General features: G+C 36.9%; 1 protein-coding gene across 1 annotated transcript in view; it reads right to left on the reverse strand.

Annotated features, from left to right (window-relative positions):
- Nucleotides 1-26,274, reverse strand: part of PARP8 (poly(ADP-ribose) polymerase family member 8) — a 185,668-nt gene that overhangs the window by 49,387 nt on the left and 110,007 nt on the right. Inside the window, 4 exon segments of the mRNA XM_052659163.1 lie at nucleotides 621-746; nucleotides 5,329-5,395; nucleotides 18,192-18,282; nucleotides 18,735-18,795. Of these exon segments, the coding sequence (XP_052515123.1) occupies nucleotides 621-746; nucleotides 5,329-5,395; nucleotides 18,192-18,282; nucleotides 18,735-18,795 (345 nt within the window).

The following is a 26,274-nucleotide window of genomic DNA, read 5'->3' on the forward strand; positions in this document are numbered from 1 at the left end:
CCTCCTACCTATTCTAGAGCCCTATAAAGCTGTGGTCCCTAACCTTTTTCGTATCAGAAACGGTTTCGTGGAAGAAACTTTTTTTGTAGGCCTGGGAGTATGGTGGTTTCAGGATGGTTCAAGTGAGTTACATTTATTGTGCAGTTCATTTCTGTTTTGTGGCAATGTCAGAATATTCCACCTTGACTTTAGGGTTAGGGTTTTCAATCCTCTGAGAATCTGAATGTCACCAGTGATCTGACAGGAGCTCAGGCAGTAATGCTAGTGATGGGCAGTGACTGTAAATACATATGAAGCCTCGCTTACTAGCCTGCAGCTCACCTCCTGCTATGTGGCCTGGTTCCTAAGAGGCCATGGACCATTTGAGGACCCCTGCGATACAATAACTAATTTTGGTAGGGAAACTCTATGGAATTAGAAACCAAAAGAAATGTAATTTTAGTAAAAACACAAACTCAAAACACAGAAATGAGTAGCTATGTTTTTTGATTTGTTCTTTAAAGTCATAAAGAAAATAAACAGATGCCAAGACTGTAGAAGGAACGCGCTGAACTAAATAACCATGGAAGATCACAAGTGCAGCATTTAAGTAAGACGAGGGAAAGATGTCTATTACCCACCTGCGCAAGGTTGAAAACAAATGCAGGGGAGACTTGACTTTCTTCTCTGACAGCTTCTTATTGTGCAGGCAATTGGATTTTTCTTTGCTCTGCTTCCACTGCTGTGTAACAAACGTCTGCATGATTCTGTCAAACCAAAGGTAAGTGTGTTGTCACAGTTCCAAGGTAATTTACTATCAGATTTGTGTCTAGATTATGGAGAGAATGCATTTATCGCAGGAAAATAAAGGCATGGTGATTAGAGAGAATTTAATTTTGAACCATACAAGATGATTTCATGTGTAGGAAAGCATCCTATAGAAAATTTCTAATGGTTTTACTGTGTTGCAATTAATAATTGCTGTGACATAATTAAAAATACAATTGATTAAATAATTGATAAAAGGTAAAAGAATAAAGATATAAAGAGATTTATAAGGACACCCTCTAGGATCAACACCTTTAGCTTTAGTGGCAAAAGAAAAGTCTGAAATATTTTGTTGGTGCCAGCCACATAGGTTTAAAAATGATTTTTGTTATTAATTATGATTAAGAAACAAGTAAACTTTTTCTTTTTACTTGATTTATGTCGTTTTCTTCCTGAAAAGGAAACCAAAATGAAACTACAAAATCCTAAGCAAAAATAAGCTGTGCAAAACTAACTCTATGGAGAATAAGCAGATCAGCAAATTTTATGTTCAGCACAGCACCATTCACTTGAAAATATGCTGTATTTTTTTTTCTTTTAATGATGAGCCTCTAAGAATTTTCAGTTCCTATCATAAGGCAGGAATTTGGTAACTTCTGACCTCAATATTTTCTAAATCAAGACCATGGCATCACTGTTTTGCAGTAAAAAATTCTAGAATGTCAACTGTGGATTTAAGACATGGCCTTATTATCTGAGATGAGTCCCAGGCTGTGACAGTTTCTCTGGATCCCATCTCTCCAGTGGCCCTGGAGGAGGGTCCCTTAAGTGATATTGAAGTAGAGAAGAAATTTTAACATAAACATTGTGTGCAATAGATTAAACATTTTCTTTTCAAAGTCAATTCAGCACTGGCTGCTATTCCTGCTGTTTTCAGTTATTTCTAACACAGATTGCTTTTGGACCAGGAAAATGGTACCAGTATCTACCACTGACAATAGGCCAGGGTGTAAAGGAGGAACTTTATTTACAAATCTTTTTTCCTCCTTCTACACATTTCATAAGTAAGGTAAGGACATGAAATTTGTCCAAGTTTACCTGGATAGAAAGTGGCAGAGCTGTAATACCTATGTAATCTGATACAGATGAATCTATGTTAACATGTTATTCAAAAGGGGCAGGTGTGCCTCTTAATACTGGGCTGATTATTCATTTACCAAATTAACACAGATTGCCAGAAACTATATCACTCAGACTTACTACCCCAACTTTGTCAGCTAGCTTAGATGAATTCAGAGGAAATATGGAATTATGGGGGGTGGTGTTTATAGCTGTAGAGGTGGTGAGGAAGAAGGGGGTAAAACTGCAGTGACAATCACTGATGCATGACTTCAAATTTGCAGTATATCTCTCCCAGAGATCAGAACAGGAAACCAAGGTTTTATTTTCCACTTAATTTTTGAAGATATTTTTCTCCCAAGATTTTAGCAAAAGTTAAATGTAATAGAACATCAGGGTCATCGTTTTCCCCTGTACCTAACCTGAACTCCCCAGTGACACCACCCTTTGTACCAGGCAGATTTGAATTCTTTTCCTCCTATGAAAAATTGCCATTCCTGTGTTCCATTTCCTAAGAAACCTAACAAGTGCGTCTCTGATTCTCGAAAGACTAACCAGAACAAAGCACAAGTCAAAGAGCTAAAATTGTTCTCATTTTCAAATAACATTAGCATTCTAAAGTGTGACTTCAACATCTTAAACTAGTAGTTCTTAAACTTGGACACCCAAATCCCTACCTGTTCCTGGATTTGAAAGGGAGGAGTTAACTGTCTCTATAAGTAATTCAATATGGTGTTTCATTTCAATGGTAATTTGAAATATACATGTGAGTACATTTAGTATAATGGACACTCCCTTAAAATAGAGATTTCAGTGCTCATACTGGTGTTTGAATTTACTGGCACTAAGAAGAACTATTACAACTGCCATTGGCTGATGATAAAAAGAAGAGAAAAGACTTCAAGGTAAATTATACATTCACATCAAGACCAGATGATGTCACAGTCAGCTATTCAAACAAAGATTCCAGGGTAGTTCAGATAGAGAAATGGGAGTATACATGGGCAATGTGATGATTTTCTACATGCTGATTTCAAAAGAAATGTGCACCACTGTAATCAGTACTGTGTTCAAACTGTGGTGGTGAAACAGCTGCAGCGAAATGACATCATCCATCAAGTTAAATTCCTGTATTAATTTGAAATGTGAGTTTTTACTGCAATTTACACATCAGTTATAAACTGAATTTTGGTTTATAAATTTGAACTCAACATATGAATAATTTTATACCATGCTTTATTTGTATGTACTTAAGGCAATGCTGGAGATTCACAATGTACTTTTCCTTTTAAAAACAGCTTAAGTTTGATTAATGCCAATTGAACATAAAGTCATACAGAGTTTAAGATTATTTCGATAGTCTGTGATATGCTTAGCCTTTGACTAATAGATACCCTATTCAAGACTGATCACTATATTACATCTGTTTGGAGTCACCATTTTTTCCTTCAGGCTCTTCTAATGACTTCATGTTTTCCCCAATATGTATTCAATGCTGAAAATATATTCCAAGCTTTATGAAGGCAAGCAGTATCTAGGATTGTAGGTGAATCAAAAATACTGATGTGGAATCAAATCCTGGCTCTACCACTTTCTCAGTGTGTGAGCTAAAGGAAGTTGCTTAAACTGTTGGGGCCTGGGCTTCATCATCTAGGAAACATGGCGAGTAATAGTACCTGCTTGATAGGGTTGTTATGAAGATCAAGGGTGGTAATATATATCACTATGCTAAGTACTTAACAAAAAAAAGCAGCACTGCATAAGCAAATGCTGCAGCTCCTGCTGTTGTTGAGATTCTGTCTTTTTGCCAGAAACACAAAAGATAAAGAATCACAGAAAAAGTTTAATGAGTATTTCTTATTTCCTGAGCAATAACAAAAGGCCTAGATTCTAAATCTGCCTTCCTAACTTGTTGTATGTTTCTGGAAGATAACCTCTTTATATTTCAATTTCCTCTTATGACTTATTCTGAGAATGAGATCAGGTTTTGAATTTTATTATATATTATTTTAGACTATAAGATCACAGGCAAACCCAGTTATTTAAAATTAAGGAAAGAAACTAAATTAGACTAAAACTGATCAAGAGTCATGAAAAAAGTTCCAGTTCATATACCAAACTGTCCACATAACTAAAATCTATACATAAAAGTAAGTAACTTTTTTGAAATGCTATTTCCTGGTGGATCAGTTGGTAAAGAATCTGCCTGCCAGAAAGGAGACCACCTGCAATGTAGCAGACCTGTGTTTGATCCCTGGTCAGGAAGATCCCCTGGTGCAGGAAATGGTAACCCACTCCAGAAACCCCGAGGACAGAGGAGCCTGGCAGGCTCTAGTCCATGGAGTCACAAGAATTGGACATGATTCGGCGACTAAACATATTCTATAATGTGATTAAACAGTGAATATAGAATACAGATTTCCTTAATTTCTCAGGGTTGGGGATTACACACATCATTACTTTTTCTGAGCCCCAATGATGTACTCAAATGCCAGTATGGGTAGGAAGCTATTTCTACACTTCTATACTTTTATGTTTCTTGTCTTGTTTGGACCAATGTCATTTCACTCTCCCAAAATATTCCTTAAGTGGCTTACAAAAGTACATAAAGTAGAACTCTGGACTTTGGGTGATAATCATAGTGAATATAGGTTCACCAGTTGTAACAAATGTGCCACTTGGTAGGAGATGCTAATAGGGAAGCTATGTATGTGTGGGGGCAGGAGGCAAGCTCAGTACCTTCCTTTCAGTTTTGCTGTGAACCTAAAACCAATCTAAACAAGTAAAGTCATTAAATTAAAAATAAGTTTTAAAACGAAGGAGAAAATTGGTGAAGGAAAAAAAAATCATAGTGGGGTGGGAAGATGTGGCAAGGTGAGGTGGTACCTAACTTGAATGGCTTAACAGAAGGCAGGCTCCATGCTTCACTCCAAGACCTGTTAAGATACTGGCTTGAAAAACAAAGTCCAATCAAAAAAACAAAGCCAATTAGGCTGGAAAAACATACCTAATTCAATACAGAAAACTGAGAAAATTTCTCTTCAGAGTCCTTAAAAAGAAAACACCACATAATATAAAGTGCTAAACATATGTTGTAAATTGAATTTCATTTCAAAGATCTGGAATTCTAAACATTAAGCGTTTATTTTCTGATTTTCACATGCCCACCTTCTCAGGTGGAAGGTAGGGTGTTGCAGGAATGAGAAAGGATCCTGGCTGGGTGTGGGGGTGGGGGGTGGGGGGTAGGGGGTAGGGGGCGGGGCAGGTGGAATCTGGCCCAGTTCTAAAAGTGAGCTCTGCCAGCTAAATTATTGATGTTCCTCTCAGCATCAGAATGAATTCCTCTCCTGAGGCATTTACTTCAAAAAGCTGTGCTGAATAAAAATAGGGTGGGGGTGGCAAGCAAAATGAGAACTCAGTTCTCTTTAACATAAATTTGCTTTCACTCATTGGAAAACTTACTTTTTCAGCTGATGTCCCAGACCAAATCTCTCTTTTGTGGAAATCTGAAAGACATCAACAGTGGGCACTGCAAAGGAAAAAGAAAAAAATAGTCTAAATATTGAGTTGAAACTCAACAATCAGCCAGGAAAAAGACTGAAAAGTAATATATATATAACTACGTGTATGTAATATGTATATACACACACATACACATTTTAAAAATAGCCTACACACAATCCTACACGTGGTTACTTATGCTTTATACAGAGATTTGGAGATCTAGGGTGCCATTGCTGTTGTTGAGTCACTAAGTTGTGTCCGACTCTTTGCGACCCAATGGAATGCAGCACTCCAGGCTTCCCTGTCTGTCACTAGCTCTCAGAGTTTGTTCAATTTCATGTCCATTGAGTCAGTAATGCTATCTAACCACCTCATCCTCTGCCACTTTTTTGTCTTCTGTCTCCTTTTGCTTTCAGTCTTTCTCATCATCAGGGTCTTTTCCAATGACTCAGCTCTTTGCATCAAGTGGCCAAAGTATTGGAGCTTCAGCTTTAACATCAGTCTTTCCAATGAATATTCAGGTTTGATTTCCTTTAGGATTGACTGGTTTGATCTCCTTGCTGTCCAAGGGACTCTCAAGAGTCTATTCCAGCACCACAATTTGAAAGCATCAATTCTTCAGTGCTCAACCTTTTTTATGAACCAACTCTCACATCTGTACAAGACTACTGGAAAAACCATAGCTTTGACTATATGTACCTTTGTGGAGAAAATGATGTCCTCGCTTTTTAATACACTGTGAGATTTGTCACAGCTTTCCTTCCATATTATATTCTAATGTTTAAATATATGTATATGTAAATGTATAATATGTATAATAATGATGATTTTCAAAAATATATATTTAGTGTAAATAGCAATGTGTATTTGCACTCTATTGTTTAGGTGTAAGAGATATTCTTTAGGTGTAAGAATAGTTTGCACTCTATTCTTTAGGTGTAAGAGAGACATGTTTGTATACACATAGATCTTTTTCTAAGAATAAAACAATGGAGAATGATGGTAAGGCATAGGGAGTTTCACTTTTCACTGCACACCATCTTGTGTGCTTAATGTTTTCATCAGATATGTGCATTTATGTAAATTAATAACTATGCTGCTTATGAAATGGATAACTACCAAAAGAGTCACTCACCATTCATTATTCACTGGTTTTAAAGGGTATTTATTATGTTCCCTCTGTGCCAGCCACTACAGATAGAGCTGCAAAACACACAAATACCCTGCCCTTCTAAGCCTTAGTAAACAGGGGGAGACAGATAGAAAACAGATAAGAAAACAGACCAAATGTCACATAGCGATAAAGGCTCTGGATAAAAATAAAGAAGGAAAAGGGGGTAGGGGGCGAAAGGTTAGGTGGGCACAAAAAGACGTCAGCATTAGATAATATGGCAGAAAGTAAATGGTCCTGGCTGGAGTAGACACAGGGCAGTGCCCCTAAGGAAGAAATGTGCTTCACTATTCTAGGACCACCAAGGGGAGTCGGAGAGGAGTGAACAAGGTATCTTGTTAGGAGAGGAGACGACAGAAGGAGCACAGGCAGCTGGTCCTTTACAGGATCTTCTGTAAAGACCAGAGGTAGAAACAGGAAATTCGGCCCAGAACTTAGAGTACTTAAGGGACGAGTATGGTAGCTTGGATTAGTGAAGGTGGGGAACATTCTGGACTCACACTCTCTGGGAGATCTGATAGGTTTTGCTGATGGACTGAATTCAAAGTATCAGAAAAAGAATGGAGTCAAGGATGAATCAAAGGATTTTGGCTTGAGCAACCAGAAGTATAAAAGTTAACAAATTTCTGGGTGAAAGACTGCAGGAGAATCAGATTGGAGCAGTGGGGAAGATCAGCAGTTTCACTCTGGATATTGTAAATTTGGGTGGGGAAGATCCCCTGGAGGAGGAAATGGCAACCCAACTCCAGTATTCTTGCCTGGAGAATCCCATGGACAGAGGAGGTTGGCAGGCTATAGTCCATAGGGTCGCAAAGAGTCAGACACAGCTAAGGACCCACCTTCACTGTAAATTTGAAATGCTTGATTGTCACTCGAGTGGAAAACTTTAAGTAGGCTACTAGAGAAATCCAGTATTTACACACTTGGATGAGAAAAACATGCTAAAGACATACATTTGGATGAGTCAGAACATATATGTATTTAAAGGCATGAGGCTGGATGAGAAACTATGAGTGAGTGTAGATGGAAGACGGAAGTTAAGGATTTGGCCTGAGCCATCCAGTATCTAGAGGCTCCGCAGAGAAGGTTGAAGAGGAATAGCTACAAGGATGGAAGGTTCCAGAATGCTGCTGATATGGACATATGTTCACAAAAGTTTTCCAAGGAGGGGATAAACAACTGTTATAATATGCTGCTAAGTTAATTAAGATGAAGACTCCAAATTGGTCATTGCGTCATTAAGCAATATTCAAGTCACTGGTGATGCTGACAAGAGCCCTGGTTGTGAAATGATGCATCCAAAACACATCTACAGCATATTCAAGGAGAAAAAGAAGGGGTGGAAATGAAGTAAGTTAACAGAGACAAGTCTCATGAAGAAACGCAACAGTCACGGGAAGCAGAGTGCTAGGGACTAAATGAAGAGTGATTTAAGGTCTAAAGGTGTTTGTTTTTAAAATGAGAGGACTTTTTTTTTTTGTACTAATGGGAATCTTTGAGAAGAAAGAGACATACATGAACAGTATAAGAAGGAGAGAAAAGGGTGTGTTAATTTAGATGGATGGAAGCTAGTATGCAAATAAAAAGATGACCTTGTACAAGAGCAAGGGTAGTACCATTCTTACAAACTGTGGCAATAACAGATCACTAGAACTAAGACTGTCTAATCATTATACATCCTCAGATCACACATGCTCCACACAGCAAAGCAGGCTGGTATCCCCAGCTGCCTCACTCCCTGTCTTGGCCATTAGTCTGGGATACAAACACTCCACTGATCAAAGAAAACTGGTGCTAATCACCCATCAGTTTCTGTCCAGCAAACATTCTAATCCTTAACATAGAGGATACTTAACTTCAATTCCATGCGTCCCAAACCCAGGGCTATAGAAAAATGAATTTAAAAAATCCTAACTTGAAAACTCAGGGGAATTATTCTTTAAAGAAAAAGATGACAAAATTAGAACAGAGTGTGTTCTCTCTAAGAAGATTTAAGAAGACACAATCTCTTCTCAGGCAGATGGAAAAAGAAACTGGGAAGATGGAGGCAGAAAAATGAAAGGGGCCTGGCTTTTAAAAATGCAGAAAAAAATTCAAAATGCACTAGAAGAACTGAAATCTTCACTAAAGATAATTGTATAAGACAAAGGGAGAAAGAGAGAAGAGATATAGTACACACAACTATTTACCAAAATATATAAATTATACCTATAAATTAATAATACAAAGACCAAAACTTATTCATACTATGAATTAGCAGAAACTAAATGTCACAAATATTGACTCAATTAGTAGTATAAAATCTGAATGACCCCAAATTGTGGAATATACTGAAAGAGCTAATAAGATGTTACTTCCAAAAATATTCCAAAATTCAAGTGACAAAATTCGTATACTATTAAAATTAATACAATTAGCTTCTGAAATATATTTAATGTATTCAAATAAGATGTTAGTAATCAGTTAAATTGGATACACATGTATGGGGACTCTATACTAACTTGGCAGTTTACTGTAAATCTGAAAATGCTTTAGATTAATTTTTTTTAGTGTTAAAAGTAATAGATATTTGCTAGCCAAAATAATTAGCTAGAAAATAAAATGGAATATAAAAGACCCATTAAGCAAATAAACAAATATGTGTCTGTATGCTCAGCCGTGTCCGACTCTTTGTGACCCCATGGACTTTTCATGGAATTTTCCAGGCAAGAACATTGAAGTGGGTGTCATTTCCTTCTCCAGGAGTAAACAAACATTCAGGTATAAATTTAGCTAAAAGTAGTCTTCTAAGTAGACTATTAAGAGTAGAATCTACAAATAAATAAATATAAAAGTAGAATCTACAAGTAAATGACCCTTTACAGGAAAAGTAATAAATATCACACAAATACTTATTCTCCCTAAATTAAAAGTTTACCTCAACTAAATTCCCCACAAGGTACATTTTTGGGGACAAAAGAATGAGAAAGATAAACTACTATTTTTTGTTTTAAAAGGGAAGATTATTCAGCTTTTCCTTGTCTCTCATAATTTAGGTTGGGAAAACAATAAGTGAGGGTCGTTCAAGAAAGGTGGAAATTATTCCAACTCTAATCATACAAATGTAGTGTCATCAATAATGAGATGATTTGCACAAGAAAACATTTTTAATAATGTTAGTTGTGTGTCACTTTAAACAAAAAGCAGCCTTGTCCTTGAGACCATAAACTAGACTTCAGTTCAGTTCAGTTCAGCCGCTCAGTCATGTCCGACTCTTTGCGACCCCTTGAATCGCAGCACGCCAGGCCTCCCTGTCCATCACCAACTCCGGGAGTTCACTCAGACTCATGTCCATCGAGTCGGTGATGCCATCCAGCCATCTCATCCTCTGTCATCCCCTTTTCCTCATACCAGCAATTTTCAAAAAAATACATAGTACCATAAAAATCATAACAATCTTGTCTTTTTATTTAAAGTATATTTCCCCATGTACAATGAAAATAATCTTTAACTTCAAAGTGGATAAGGAGGTTATTTCTTCTTTCCTTATCATTTCTGTTCACTCACAGATACACTGTCAGATTAGCCCTGGCCAAATGTTATAGTTCAGAGAAGTATTACTCATACATTCTCCAAACCAAGGAACAAGTGCTCTTCAAAAAGAACTGTTAACTAGGTCAGCCTAAACCTTGAATTTTTGCAAGTCATACATTTTTTGCAAGTTCATTTTACTATAAATGTTGATATTGTCAAAGACATTGCAAAACAATCTTCAAGAAATACTTTCTCATCTATTTATTTGCTTGCAATGATCCAAATTGTAAACTAGGATAAACTCTCATTATTTTTTCCAGAATAATAAATTATATGTTTCTTTTTAGTATCCTTGTCTCTAGGCTGGCCATCTATTTCATATTATTCCTAATTTTAAATCATATTCTTCCTTAAATTTCTCTGAGAAAAAAACATATTCTTTGGGGAAATTTACTAGTTAAGCTGACAAAGTGAGTCAATCGTTCTGAACAAGGCTTATCATAATCGCTGCATTTTAGAAATAGGAGAAATCCAGCAAAAGGACCAGAAACTTGGAATAATGCCATCCTCATATGAGAGAAACTTTTAAGCAAATTTTGCTACAAATGGAACTAATCTTGTTGTTGTTCAGTCACTAAGTCATATTCAACTCTCTGTGACTCCACGGACTGCAGCAAACTAGGCTTCCCTGTTCATACCTGCTGAAGTTTGCTCAAATTCATGTCCACTGAGTTGGTGATGACACTGAAGAATCTCATCCTTTGCAACCCTCTTCTCCTTTTACCTTCAATCTTTCCCAGCATCAGAGTCTTTTTTTCAATGAGTGGGCTCTTTGCATCAGGTGGCTAAAATATTGAAGCTTCAGTTTCAGCATCAGTCCTTTCAATGAATATTCAGGGTTGATTTCCCTTTAGGATTGACTGGTTTAATCTTTTCCTAATCCAAGGGACTCTCAAGAGGCTTCTCCAGCAACACAGTTCAAAAGCATCAATTCTTCGGCCCTCAGCCTTATGATCCAACTCTCACATCTGTACCTGAGTACTGGAAAAACACAGATTTAACTATATGGATATTTACCAGCAAAGTGATGTCCTTGCTTTTTAATACATTGTCTAGGTTTGTCATATTTTTCCTTCCAAGGAGTAAGCATCTTTTAATTTCATGGCTGTAGTAACCCTCTGCAGAGATTTTAGAGCCCAAGAAAAGAAAATCTGTCACTGATTCCACTTTTTCCACTTCTATTTGCCATGCAGTATTGGGACTGAATGCCATAATTTTAGTTTTTGAATGTTGAGTTTTAAGCCAGCTTTTTTACTCTCCTCTTTTACCCTCATCAAAAGGCTCTTTAGTTCTTCACTTTCTGCCATTAGAGTGGTATCATCTGTATATCTGAGGTTGTTATTACTCCCAGCAATCTTGATTCCAGTCTGTGCTTCATTTAATCCAGCATTTTTCATGATGTGCTCTGGATATAAATTAAATACCCAAGATGACAATATACAGCTTTGTCTTACTTTCTCAATTCTGAACCAGACTGTTGTTCCATGTCTGGTTCTAATTGTTGCTTCCTGACCCGCATACAGGTTTCCCAGGAGACAGGTAAGGTGGTCTGATATTCCCATCTCTTTAAGAATTTCCCACAGTTTGTTGTGATCCATACATTCAAGGTGCTTAGTCAATGAAGCAGAAGTAGATGCTTTTGTGGAATTCCCTTGCTTTCTCCATGATCCAGTGAATGTTGCCAACTGGCTCTCTGGCTCCTCTGCCTTTTCTAAACACAGCTTGTACATCTGGAAGTTCTTGGTTCATGTACTGCTTGAGCCTAGCTTGAAGGATTTTGAGCATAACCTTACTAGCACGTGATATGAGTGCAACTGTATGGTAGTTTGAACATTCTTTGGCATTATCTTTCTTTGGGATTGGAATGAAAACCTTTTCCAGTTCTGTGGCCACTGCTGAGTTTTCCAAATTTGTTGACATACTCAGTGCAGCACCTTAACAACATCATCTTTTAGGATTTGAAGTAGCTCAACTGGAACTTTATCACCTCCACTAGCTTTGTTGGTAGTAATGCTTCCTAAGGACCACTTGACTTCACACTCCAGGATGTCTGGCTCTAAGTGACTGATCCCACCATCATGGTTATCCTAGTCATTAAGATCTTTTTTGTATAGTTCTTGTGACCTTCTGAATCTCTTCTGATTCTGTCATTTCCATACCTATTCTGTCCTTTGTCATCCCCATCCTTGCATGAGATGTTCCCTAGATATCTCCAATTTTCTTGAAAAGATCTCCAGTCTTTCCCATTTTATTGGTTTCCTCTACTTCTTTGCATTGTTCATTTAAGAAGGCCTTCTTATCTCTCCCTGTTATTCCCTGGAATCTGCATTCAGTTGGATATATTTTACCCTTCTCTTCCCTTGTTTTTCGCTTCTATTCTTTCCTCAGCTATTTGTAAGGCCTCCTCAGACAACTACTTTGCCTTTTTGCATTTCTTTATCTTTGGGGTGGTTTTGGTCATTGTCTCCTGTACAAGTTATGAATCCTCTGTCCCTAGTTCTTGAGACACTTTGTCTGCCAGATCTAATCCCTTGAATCCATTTGTTACTTCCACTGTATAATCGTAAGGGGTTTGACTTAGGTTATACCTGAATGTGCTAGTGGTTTCCCCTACTTTCTTCAATTTCTGTTTGAATTTCGCAATAAGGAGCTCATGATCTGAGCCACAGTCAGCTCCCAGTCTTGTTTTTGCTGACTGCATAGAGCTTCACCAACTTAGGCTGTAAAGAATATAATCATTTCAGTTATTGACCATTTGGTGATATCTGAGTGTAGAGTCATCTCTTTTATTGTTGGAAGAGAGTGCTTGCTATGACCAGTGCATTCTCTTGGCAAAACTCTGTTAGCCTTTTCCTGCTTCATTTTGTACTCCAAGGCCAATCTTGCCTGTTACTCCAAGTATCTCCTGACTTCCTAATTTTGCAATCCAATCTCTTATAGTGAAAAAGACATCTTTTTTGAGGTTAGTTCTAGAAAGTCTTTTAGGTCTTCATGTAACCAGTCAGCTGCAGCTTCTTGGCATCAGTGGTTGGGGCCCAGACTTGGATTACTGTGCTGTTTAATGGTTTGCTTGGAAACGAACAGAGATCATTCTGTTGTTTTTGAGATTGCACACAAGTACTGCATTTCAGACTCTTCTGTTGACTATGTGGGCTATTCCATTTCTTCTAAGAGATTCTTGCTCACTGTCAGTTCAGTTCAGTTGCTCAGTCGTGTCTGACTCTTTGTGACCCCATGGACTGCAGCACACTAGGTTTCCCTGTCCATCACGAACTGTGAGAGTCTACCCAAACTCATGTCCATCAAGTTGGCGATGCCATCCAACCATCTCATCCTTTGTTGTCCCCTTCTCCTCTTGCCTTCAATCTTTCCCAGCATCAGAGTCTTTGCCAATGAGTCAGTTCTTCACATCAGGTAGCCAAAGTACTGGAGTATCAGCTTCAGCATTAGTCCTTCCAATGAATATTCAGGATTGATTTCCTTTAGGATGGACTGGTTTGATCTCCCTGCAATCCAAGAGACTCTCAAGAGTCTTCATCACCACACTTCAAAAGCATCAATTCTTCAGTGCTCAACTTTCTTTATAGTCCAACTCTCATGTCCATACATGACTACTGGAGAAAACATAGCTTTGACTAGATGGACCTTGTGGGAAAGTAATGTCTCTGCTTTTTAATATGTTGTCTAGGTTGGCCATAGCTTTTCTTGAAAAGACCAAGCATCTTTTAATTTCATGGTTGCAGTCACCATTTGCAGTATTTTTGGAGCCCCCCAAAATAAAGTCTCTGATTGTTTCCACTGTTTCCCCATCTATTTGCCATGAAGTGATGGGGCCAGATGCCATGATCTCAGTTTTCTGAATGTTGAGTTTTAAGAGGACTTTTTCACTCTCCTCTTTCACTTTCATCAAGAGGCTCTTTAGTTCTTCACTTTCTGCCATAAGGGTTGTGTCATCTGCATATCTGAGGTTCTTGTTCTTCTAACCATAGAATCAAGTAAATGTGGAATCCTCTTTACTGTTTTTTTTTTTTCCACGCTGTCTCTGTATTTTCTGTTTTCATTACAAAGAGTCTTTACTCTTCTTAATGCAAGAAATTATACACAAACCACATTAATTTTTGAGAGAAGTGCATTTTAACACTGCCTGAATTCTGAGCGAAACAAAATTCACATCTACAGGAACAAAATTATGTGTCTTGGGCGACTTGATTTTGTTCACAACAAAATTCCAAATGATGCATAAATAAAAGGAAAGCAATTGATATATAAATATGATATCAGTAGAGACTGCAGTCAAGTTAAAAACTGAAGGGGAACATTAAATCAAAGACTAAATTATGAAAAATTTTGCTTAATGTAGTAGAAGATTAATTGAAAAATAACTTATAAAATCAGAGGTGATGGGCAAAAGACTTAAGACAAATGATAAAAAGCATGAAGGATATAGGAATTAGATCCAATCTGCATATACTGTGGAGAACAGATAAACAAGGAACAACAAAAAAATGACTGCATAAAACTTCCTTGAGGTGGAATAAGATCTAAGCATAACAATCAAAGATAAATATATAAACGGTAACAACAAGGAAGGGGCTTCCCAGGTGGCTCAGTGGTAAAGAATCTCCCTGCCAATATGGGATTCGACCCCAGGGTTGGAAAGATCTCCTGGAGAAGGAAATGGCAACTTCAGTATTTTTGCCTGGGAAATCTCATGCACAGAGGAGCCTGGCAGGCTACAGTCCATGGCTTTGCAAAAGAGATGGACATGACTTGATGACTAAATAACAACAACAACAACAACAATACCAAGGAAAATGAAGGGGGAAAGCTCAATAAGTACACACTACAAAACACAAACTCAATCAAGACAGATTTCTCCCAAATGAACAGAATTAAAATACTTCACACCCAAACTTTGGTGACTGCAGCCATGAAATTAAAAAATGCTTGATGCTTGGAAGAAAAGCTATGACCAATCTAGACAGCATATTAAAAAGCAGAGACATTATTGTGCCAAGAAAGGTTCGTCTGGTCAAAGCTATGGTTTTTCCAGTAGTCATGTATGGATGTGAGAGTTCGACTATAAAGAAAGCTGAGCACCGAAGAACTGATGCTTTTGAACTGTGGTGTTGGAGAAGACTCTTGAGAGTCCCTTGGACTGCAAGGAGATCAAACCAGTAAATCTTAAAGGAAATCAGTCCTGAATATTCACTAGAAGGACTGATGGTGAAGCTGAAACTCCAATACTTTGGCCACATGATGTGAAGAACTGACTCATTTGAAAAGACCCTGATGCTGGGAAAGATTGAAGGTGGGAGGAGAAGGGAATGACAGAGGATGAGATGGTTAGATGGCATCACTGACTCAATGGACATGAGTTTGAGTAAGCTCCGGGAGTTGGTGATGGACAGGGAGGCCTGGCGTGCTGCAGTCCATGGGGTCCCAAAGAGTATGACACAACTGAGCGACTGAACTGAACTGAACACACAAACTAGGAGAAGTTTCTAAAGCACTTTTGCCTTTTTGGGGGTACTATTATGAGCTCATAAATTTATACCTGGTTAAATTTCTCTTGTTCACAAAAAAAAGACTCATTCTCCAGTATGAAAAATGAAGCATAACCCTCACATTTCTTAAGCTTACAAACTAATATGTAAATCAATTAATGGAGATGAAAAAGTAAGAATTAAATTACGAATGAGTTGCAAAACTGAATAAATGGTACTGAACAACAAATCATCTCAACATGAATTAAAACATAATTGTTGAAATATTTATAAAGCCATGCAAATATGATGAATCTTTAAAAGATATTGTAAAGGGAAACCTCTGCCCAAAATTCAAGATTATATAAACACATGAAACAGTGGTAAAGGTTACATAAAAGTATGCCACACTGTCATCTCACACAGATGGAACTGAGTGAGTAGAGATGAAATGACCCAAATTTGTTCCTAACCCTGTTAATTGAAAAAAGAAATAGTTCAGACATGAGGGCTTATTTTTCTTTTAATCTCCATTAGAATAAAACAGAATAAGTATATTTCAAATCACTAAAGAAAGAGGAATTTCCCTACAGTAAATGGAGAAACAGCAAAAACACATATATCTACAGGCTAAATTATTATGTAGATATTACACATCATTCTGCTTTAGGATATTTAATGACTGGAGGAAAGGCTCTAACATTAAGGTGCATAGCTATTAATACAATTCAATGTCAACTTTATGAAAATAAACCACATGTGCACAGAAAACAGAAACACCATCAACTGACTTCTTGGTTCCTCAGTATAGACGGATTCTATTTTCCTTCTTTATTGCATTTCTCTCTATATATATTTTTGCATTTATAAATATAAATATGTTTATTTCTGTACATATAAATATGTTTATTTCTGTACATATAATCAAAATTAAAATATGTCACCTCTATTTGTCTTTGCCTAGCATTAGGTCACACCAGTTACTATATGTTACTGCATGTTGTTATTTAGGTAGAATGCACTATATAATAATTAAAAAGTGATGACAACAGAAATATATTCAAAATGGAGACCTTCCTATATATTTCATAAACCTGAAAGGGCAGATAGCTTTCTTATGTGAAAACTAATCATGTTAGCTCTTTGATACACCTAAAGCAAAACATGCAGAGACCACGGTAATATGTGCCCAGAAGATTAAAAATGGCTACAATTCCAAGAAACACAATCCATGTCAGTAACCCTTGATTTTGGTTGGTTTCTTTGACTATTCTAATGAATAGAATACAGTGGAAGACTCCGTGAGCCTTTTACCACAGCCCCTTTCTTGGAACACTTGCTTCTGCATTCTAGTCACCAAGCTACAAGAAGCTAAACCACACAAAGCAGCCAAAGGTGTAAAGAGACACTTTATAGTTACAGCTGAGTCCTGCGTAGTCCTGAAATGATACCTGCAAAATTGCTATCATCCAAAGTCCAACCATTTTGAGCCTCCAACCTAATGGAGCCTTCAAAAACATAAACTCCACCCACCATCTGACTACAGAGGCACAGGAGACTCCAGGCAGGAGCTGCCCAGTGGAGCCCCAAAGAATGGTGAGAGAGAAGTTGTTTTAAGTCAGTTCATTTTGGAGTGGTTTATTCTGCAGCAGTAGATAATTACAACAATATGAGTAGATACTGGTGTGTGTGTGAGAGAGAGAGAGAGAAAAAGAGAGAGAAGTACATACAGTGAAGTCTCTCAGTTGTGTCTGACTCTGAGATCCCATGGACTGTAGCTTGCCAGACTCCTCCACCCATGGGATTTTCCAGACAAGAACATTGGGGTTGGTTGCCATTTCCTTCTCCAGGGGATCTTCCAGATCCAGGAATCAAACCTGGGTCTCTTGTACAGCAGGAAGACTCTTTACCAACTGAGCCATCAGAGACGCCAGACAATACTGAAGTGGGTACCCATTCCCTTCTCCAGGGGATCTTCCCAACCCAGGAATCGAACTGGGGTCTCCTGCATTGCAGGCAGATTCTTTAGCAGTTGAGCTACCAGGGAAGTCCCATAATACATACATATTACATTTAAATCCAGTAAGTCTTGGCAAGATTGATAATAGGGTCCTTTGTTATAAACAACTCTTCCTTCATATACATAAAAATCATCCCTTCAAGTATTGGAAAACAAAAATATTATTAATACTTCATTTTCAAAAAAGAAATATGTTATACTTAGGCTAAGTTCATTAGTAATCAAAGATAAATTAAAATTAAATATCAGGTTCAGAAACACAAAAAATTAAACCTAAGGGCAACTCTAAGTATAGTTACTGAGTGTTTTATTACATGCAAAATTCTCTTTTAGGTTTTATTGTTTTTCTTTCACAGCAACACATTAGCTTCTGAAAACTATAAAACTAAATGTATGTTTCTGTTTACATAAGTTATGTTGGTGATACAGCACCTCTGTTAGGATGCAAGTATGTTTAAAAAGCATTATCAAGATAGTCTCAATTATGTTCAGAATTACCGAATGAACCATTTTGTACTTCATGCACAATGCACAACTGATGAATATGCAAAAATAGGAAAATGAAACTAACCTGGGCCATTCAAATACTGTGTAAGAGAACAGTGTAATCGGACAATTATAGGTTCTGTTCGAATCACTTCCCATGCCACAGCAATCTCCTCCTGTGCAAATATTTGAAAGATGAATTAGTTATCTTTTAAGAACTCTTGATTTTTTTTCCAAAATAAAAAATATATATGTTTTTAAAACTTATTTTGAAGAAGTGCTTATCATTAAAGCCTACAAAAAATTATCTCAAAAACTTACAGGTCTGTGAAATGAAAGTCCAAGTACTTTTTAAATTTTTGCCTTCACTTGAAAATTCAAGTGAAAACAAATTAGGACATACTATACTACTGATACAAACCCATAATTTTCAGAAAATATTAAAAGAACTGATGGAGGAAAACATATGCAAAATCTCTGCTTTTTCAACCAGTCCTAGCATTTCTTCATAAATCACTTTAACAAAGTCATTATGCTTCTAATCTTATTATAAGAGAAACTAAAATTAAATTTCTTCCAAGAATGAAAGTGTTTTCTAACTGCAGCAATCATATAAGTCAATACTTACATCAAGAAAGCTAACATCAATATGCAGATCAATATCTACATCATCAATGGCTCCATATTCCCTAAAAGCAAAGATTAACATTGTTGTTTCATTTTCTTTAAAAGACAGTGTGTTCGAGGTTATTTTAAAGTAAAATTTAGTCATGAATTCTCATCCCTGATGCCCACAGACAGTTCAGAAATGACTGGACATACATTAACTAACTCAATTTAGTTGGATTGTGGTCTCATGTGACCTCTTTATACCATATATATACCTTTCCGTTTTATGTACAGGCAAATACGTACATGAACTCAAGAGTTATTTGGTTCATAGTTTCAAATACCCTAGGTTCTATTTAACAAATTGAACGATCTTCTCATGTGATCACTTGGTGTTCAAGATTCAGAGCTGCCTCTAAGTGCAAGAAAGGGGTCTCTGACACGAGGAAGGGGTGGAGGGATCACTGATTGCCACAATAATATACCCATAAATTTTCCTGCCACATTAGAACATCAGTAGTTCTGAAACTTATCCAGGTGTTCTGCGACTTAAATGTCACTGATGTTTCAATAGGCAGTTTTACATGTCTGATGTATCCAAATTAAAACAAGTAACAACAGTATATTCCACACAAACAGGAATATTTTTTAAGATAACTAAAGGGCAAGGCTATCGTTTTTCCAGTAGTCATGTATGGATGTGAGAGTTGGACTGTGAAGAAAGCTGAGCGCCATAGAATTGATGCTTTTGAACTGTGGTGTTGGAGAAGACGCTTGACAGTCCCATGGACTGCAAGGAGATCCAACCAGTCCATTCTGAAGGAGATCAGTCCTGGTGTCCTTTGGAAGGAATGATGCTAAAGCTGAAACTCCAGTACTTTGGCCACCTCATGTGAAGAGTTGACTCATTGGAAAAGACTCTGATGCTGGGAGGGATTGGGGGCAGGAGGAGAAGGGGACGACAGAGGATGAGATGGCTGGATGGCATCACTGACTCGATGGACGTGAGTCTGAGTGAACTCCGGGAGATGGTAATGGACAGGGAGGCCTGGAGTGCTGCGACTCATGGGGTTGCAAAGAGTCGGACACGACTGAGCAACTGAACTGAACTGAAACGGCATAAAATAGTAGTTTTTGTATTCTACACACACACACATCTCTATTTTTGATATTTTTATAAAATTCTGAAGTTACCAATGCTAATTACAGTGAGGGAAAAAACTATAATGATAACAGAAATTGTAAAAACTAATGGCCAATATTTATTGAGCACTTACCTGCCAGAAAGCATTCTAAGGATTTTACATACATATAATCATAACGCACAATAGGTACTACTTGTTATTTAGTCACTAAATCGTGTCCAGCTCTCTTGGACCCCATGGACTGTAGCCCACTAGGCTTCTCTGTCAATGGGATTTCCCAGGCAAGAATACTGGAGTGGGTTACCATCTCCTCCTCCAGAGGATCTTCCCAACCCAGGGATCAAAATTGTGTCTCCTGCATTGGCAGGTGAGTTCTTTACCACTGAGACACCAGGGTACTATTACCATTTCCAATTTACACGTTCATTAACTGAGGCTCAGAGTAATAAAGTAACTCACCCGTCATTGCTTTGTAGCAGAGCCAGGATTTGAATACACGCATCCTATTTAAATATTTATTCCGGTGCTTAGCTCTTTATTCAATAAACTATCACTTTGTGTTGGAAACCAGGTCAAACAATGATGGATGATCTCACTAAGTCCTCATGATAAACTTCTGACAACAATAATATAATTACCCTCATTCGCAAATGAGGAAACTGAGGTTCAGGAAAGTGGAACAAGTTGCCAGAGGGCAGAAAAGTTGGTGGAAATTAAGACACAAAATTCGCATTCAATCTCAAAACTGTCAAGTGCAGTACCTGGCACACAGTAAATACTCAATGAACAGTTCCGTGTATGATAATATTCAAATAATGCTAATGTAGTACAAAACTATGGCACTTTTATAGGGTTCAGAGAATGCACTTTTATAATTATTAAATAGCTTTATGTAATTTGAAGAATAAAGGAATGTAGAGGGTCCTTTTACTTTTTTATATCAATGACCAAAAAATGCAGCATGTTAGAAACTAATAACCCAGCCTCTATGTTTTCTCCATTCTCTCCTTAAAAATATATCAAAATACTGAGCACATTTTCATTATTTATGAATTTACACTTTCTATTTTTTCATGGTCAGTTCTAAAGGTTACATAAAGAGGAAAATGGATAAAATTATTCACATAGGAATTAACTTTTTAATTGCATGCTTCAAAATATTGATGTTATAGAAAATAGATAAAATTATTCACATAGGAATTAATTCTTTAATTGCATGCTTCAAAACATCTGTCTTAATCATAAAGGTTAGAAATTTTTATAATCTTGTGCAAATTTAGATATAAACATATGCCAATTTAGTTATGAAACTATACAGAAACTAAGACAAGAATAAGGATTAAGAACAAGAACCACTGCTTTTATGAGTCTAGTTCAGGGTTCAGAAAACTTTTCTTGTAAAGGTCAAAATAGTAAACCTTTTAGTTTTTACAGGCCACATAGTCTCTTGCACATATTTCTCTTTATTTTGGGGCCATTTTTTTTTACAACCCTTTAAGAAAAGCAAACACCATAAACTGTTCAAAACAGATCCCACGGCCCACTGGTCATAATTTGCTGACCCTGGACGTCAGCATACTATTCATAAATACAAGAAGTCAAATATCTAAAATCAGACACGTCAGAAGGGAACCATTAAATACAATGATGAGGATAGACCACTAATGATGTTCAAGTGATATTTTGGTGGGGAAAGAGACCTTGACTACAATCATTCCCATAAAATTATAACAAATATGTACAAAGTAAAATTAGGAAAAAATGAATATTGAATAATAAGGAAATACTATGGCATGATGGTATAATTTTTTTAAATTATCCATTACTAAAAATGTTGGTATAAAAATATTTAGTATCATGAGGGAAATACTGTTCACTGAGCAAGTAGAGTACCAAAACATTATGGAGAGTGAAATACATTTTTTTTAAATAAAATAGAAATAGGAACACCAAAAAAATAGGAAGAGGACTTGTATATTACATATAGGCTGTGGGTAACATTTATTTTATTAAAAAAAAGCTGAAGTATTTTCTAAAAAAATCTTTTTCTGATTACAATGGCAATATAGACTCATATAAAATGTGAGAAAGAGAAAAACAGACAATAAATAACTTGTAATAAAATTTAGTACCACTCAGACACAGTAGTTTTCCTTTACATTCATCCCAGTCTCTTTCATATATTAATATATCATTATAATACATATTAAGGATAATAGGTATGTAAAAATTTTTGTCCTGCTCTTCCACTTTTTCTATAATAAGTACTTTTTTTACCTTGTGGAATATTCTTTAAAACCATAAATTTATATCTATAAATTTGTATGAATAAAATTATATAATACAACATTAGGGTGCTCTCAATTTTTTTACACTATTAATATTGATAAATGGCCCTCTGGATAGAAGTCTACGTGCAATTGTCTTCTCAGAGATAAATTCCAGAATTAATGACTGAAATAAATAGCATAACTATATTTGGTAATCCTAATATGTACTGTTTGGTTACTATTTTTTAAAAGTTAAAACAACTTATAATCACACCAGCCAGGTTCTCACAGTGACCATTTCCCACATCCTCATTATCACCAGGCATTTTTTTCCCCCATCTTTGCCAATTTCAGAGCGGAGAATAACTCTGGATTGACTTATGATGGCAAGACTTTGGTATATTTAAAAGCAGAGAAAAGGGCAGCAGAGATAACAAAAGTCAGTACAAACCTTACCCCAGCTGTTTTCTTCATAAATAGATTTCTAGACCACTTCAACAGAACACATCGTAGAGTTATAATCAAAATATGACATATGTTCTTTATAAAATCTTTAATATGTTAATTTTAAAGTATTCTTTATATAATTTTTTCAACACTTTTGTTTCAGTTAAAGAGCTTCCTCAGTAGCTCAAATGGTAAAGAATCTATCTACAATGTGGGAGACCTGGGTTTGATCCCTGTGTTGCAAAGATCCCCTGGAGAAGGGCATGGCAACCCACTCCAGTATTCTTGACTGGAGAATCCTGTGGACAGAGGAACCTGGCAGGCTAGAGTCCATGGGGTCACAAAGAGTCGGACACGACTGCGCGACTCACTTTCACTTCTTCACTTTCTTTAGTTAAAAGTATCTTTAATTTCTAATCCTGTCAATTTCTTTCAGAAAAAAAAAAAAAAAACCAGGAATGAAAGGGTTACAAGCACTGTCTTTCACCACAGCAGAGCAGGAGTACAGAATTTTAAGGAAGCAGAGGCATTAAAGGTTTGCAATTAACTGGATTCTGCAGCTGTAGATTTGTAAATAGTTATACCGTTTGTTTTTATGCCACACTTCATCACAACAACACTGTGTGTATGCAAACCAATTTCTGTTGTGATGCCCTTTTTATATAATGCCATTCATTTCACGTTTCCCACTGCGAGATTACAAAGCGTGATTACAGTCTGCCCAGGTGCAATGACCCAGTCTCAGGATTGCTTCTGTATCTGAATATCTTTCAGTAGCCCCAATCTCATGAATAGCAAATGCAGAATCAAGGCAAATGCTTCAAATATGAATGCGACCTGAAGTGTGAAGCCTGATATCTGATTGTATACTGAATGCTGTGTTGGGTTTATAACAATCCAAAATAATTCTGTGCCCTGCCTGCATTTATTCATTGTGAACAGATCACATCAAATTGAACTTGAATACTTTTTTAAGAGAAGGGAAGCGACACAAATGATCTGATGCAGTTGTTTCACTTAGGGACTGAGGTCTTGAAAACTGCTCCACAAATTTCTTTGCAGACATCTGAGTGAAGTCTTTGAATAGACAGATCTTGAAATCCAGCCATTTGATTTTGAATATTTACATGTGATCTAGTTCATATGTATAAAGAACATATGTATGAAATATATGCTTTCTATAAACAGGCATTTTCAGGGCACTATGAGTTAGAACTCTTAGCAATTCATTCTCCCATGTTTTAACGGAGCTTATTGAGATAACATCCTCATTAATGACACCACATATGCACTTACAATATATTAAATACTTGACCGTCTATGTTGGTCTTCCTTTCTCTATAAAACCACAGCTTGTTTATTATACTATTATGATGTTTTATGGGCTTCCCTGGTGGCTCAGACAGTAAAGCGTCTGTCTATAATGAGGGAGACCCGGGCTCGATCCCTGGGTTGGGAAGATCCCCTGGAGAAGGAAATGACAATCCACTCCAGTACTATTCCCTGGAAAATCTCATGGACAGAGGAGTCTGGTAGGCTATAGTCCATGGGGTCACAAAGAGTCGGACACGACTGAGCGATTTCACTTCACTTCTTCATGATGTTTTATAATACTACCTGATCAAAATTAGCAGGGACTGTTCTGGTTATAAAAAATATAGCTTTCTCTTATCCACTGTAGAGCAAATCACATGTATAATACACATACATGAAACTCTACCACAAGTTTTTGAGAAATAAACTTCTATTGCTATTTAGTTACTGTTTTCAATAATTGGACAGTTATATTTTGAGAAGAAATATATTCTGCAAAGAAATATACACCTCCTTCTGACATCTGAAACTCAACAGTTTGCGTGTCTGTCTCTGCATGCCTACTCAGTGTGTGTTTCATGCTCAGTGTGGGAGAGATGCTTGTGAATGGGCTAAGATTATTCAAACTCAGTAGTCAGGAAGAAATCTTGGCATTTTTGCAAGACTGTATTCACGGTAGCTATATATTTCTCTAAAGGACAACAGGACTGAGACGAATTTAAAAATTAGATCCGCGTAAGAAAGGAAACCCATCTAATCTAAGGTGTACAAGAAGTACAGTGTAAACAGTTGCTAAAACTCTGCCCCCATTTAAAACTCCTTGGTTTTGCTTGAGGAAAGCAGAGGTGCTGGAAGCAGAGGTGACTGTCGGGATCTGACATTCTGAAGCTTGTACCTAGATTTTATGCCAGTGCTTTTGTTTCTTTCTTCTGTGTGCCTCCTGCTATCACTTTCCCCTGGTGTTCAGAGTCAGACTGTTTTCACCTCAGCTCAGATGCAGAAGCAAGAGAATCAATGTGATGCAGAGGACATCACAAACCTCCAACCCAAGATCTGTTGACGAATGACATGCTTCAGAGTAGGGTAAGTTATACTGGAGTAACCAACATCCTCAAGCACTCACTGGTTTAACATCCAGAAAGGATTTACATCTCACTCACACAACCTGCTTACTGCAGAATCAGAAGAAGAGAGAGAACACTATTCACTGTAGTCGCTAAGGGGCCCAGAGAGTGGTGGAGCCCTGAAGATATGGGAACTCGCACACTAGCGCTTTGGCTTATATTTCACTGGCCAACACGAGGTTGCATGTCCACTGCTGATGCTATCAGAGCTAGGGAAATGCAATCCTGCCATCTTCCAGAAGAGGAGAGCCAGATTTGTTAAACTGTTTTACTAACCCACTACTTATGGAAATCCAGAGACATTTAAAGTGGACCACTCTGATTTATGTGGCTTTTTCTTTCCTTTTATTTTCTTTCTCTCTCTTCCAGGAGATGTATGTTTGGGTGGTGGGCCTGCATATAGTAGTATAGCTTCCTCAAACCTTAAAAACATCTTCTGCACGCCCTGTCCTCCAAAACATCAATTCCAAAATTATTCATTCATTTCAAATATACAATCATCCAACCACAAAAAAATGATCAAAATGCAGAATAGTCACAATCTTATAATCTTCCAACCTATTTGAAGCATTAGTCACAATCAAAAGGTTAGAATGTTACTCAGATGCCTTCAATTTTTTAAATGGATGATGGATGGCTATGAAGCACAAGATATTTTATTTGGTGTAAAACTTTCAAAATCATAAGCAAATTATCAGCGTCATTTCATTCCTGAGCAAATGAGAATTTTGTGACTTGTAATTCCCTACTTTCTAAAAATATTAATCTCATATTGTTTTCAATGACACTGATCAATTTTTTATGAATGCTGATTACAGGAGTAAATTTATAATGAAAACATAAAAGAACTTCATTTTGTTGCATGATTCAAGATGAAACACATTCACACTGATTAGAGGGTTGATCATGTTCCTCCAGAGACCTAACTCATTTCCTTTACAAGTGCCTATGAATTAAAATTGTCATCAATGTTTACAAGTATGGTTCAACCCAACCAGAATGCTGTTTTAGAATGATTTGGCCAAGTAGAACTAAAATTACCTATGTAAGTAATAAATTTATCATCAGTCATTTTTGCTAAAGCCCCCTTCACCTACTTTAAGAGGGTTTTGCCTCAATTGAGGTAATCTCTGTTATTTTCATCTCTTACAGAGAACTTAGATGTGGTTAGCTGCCTTTCTCATTAGATGTCACATAAAAAAAAAATGGTACCAAACAGCCTATTATGCATATTGAGGTACTTTTGCTCTTCAAACTCC

The sequence above is a fragment of the Budorcas taxicolor genome, chromosome 20 (assembly GCF_023091745.1).
Source record: "Budorcas taxicolor isolate Tak-1 chromosome 20, Takin1.1, whole genome shotgun sequence".
NCBI lineage: Eukaryota > Metazoa > Chordata > Mammalia > Artiodactyla > Bovidae > Budorcas > Budorcas taxicolor.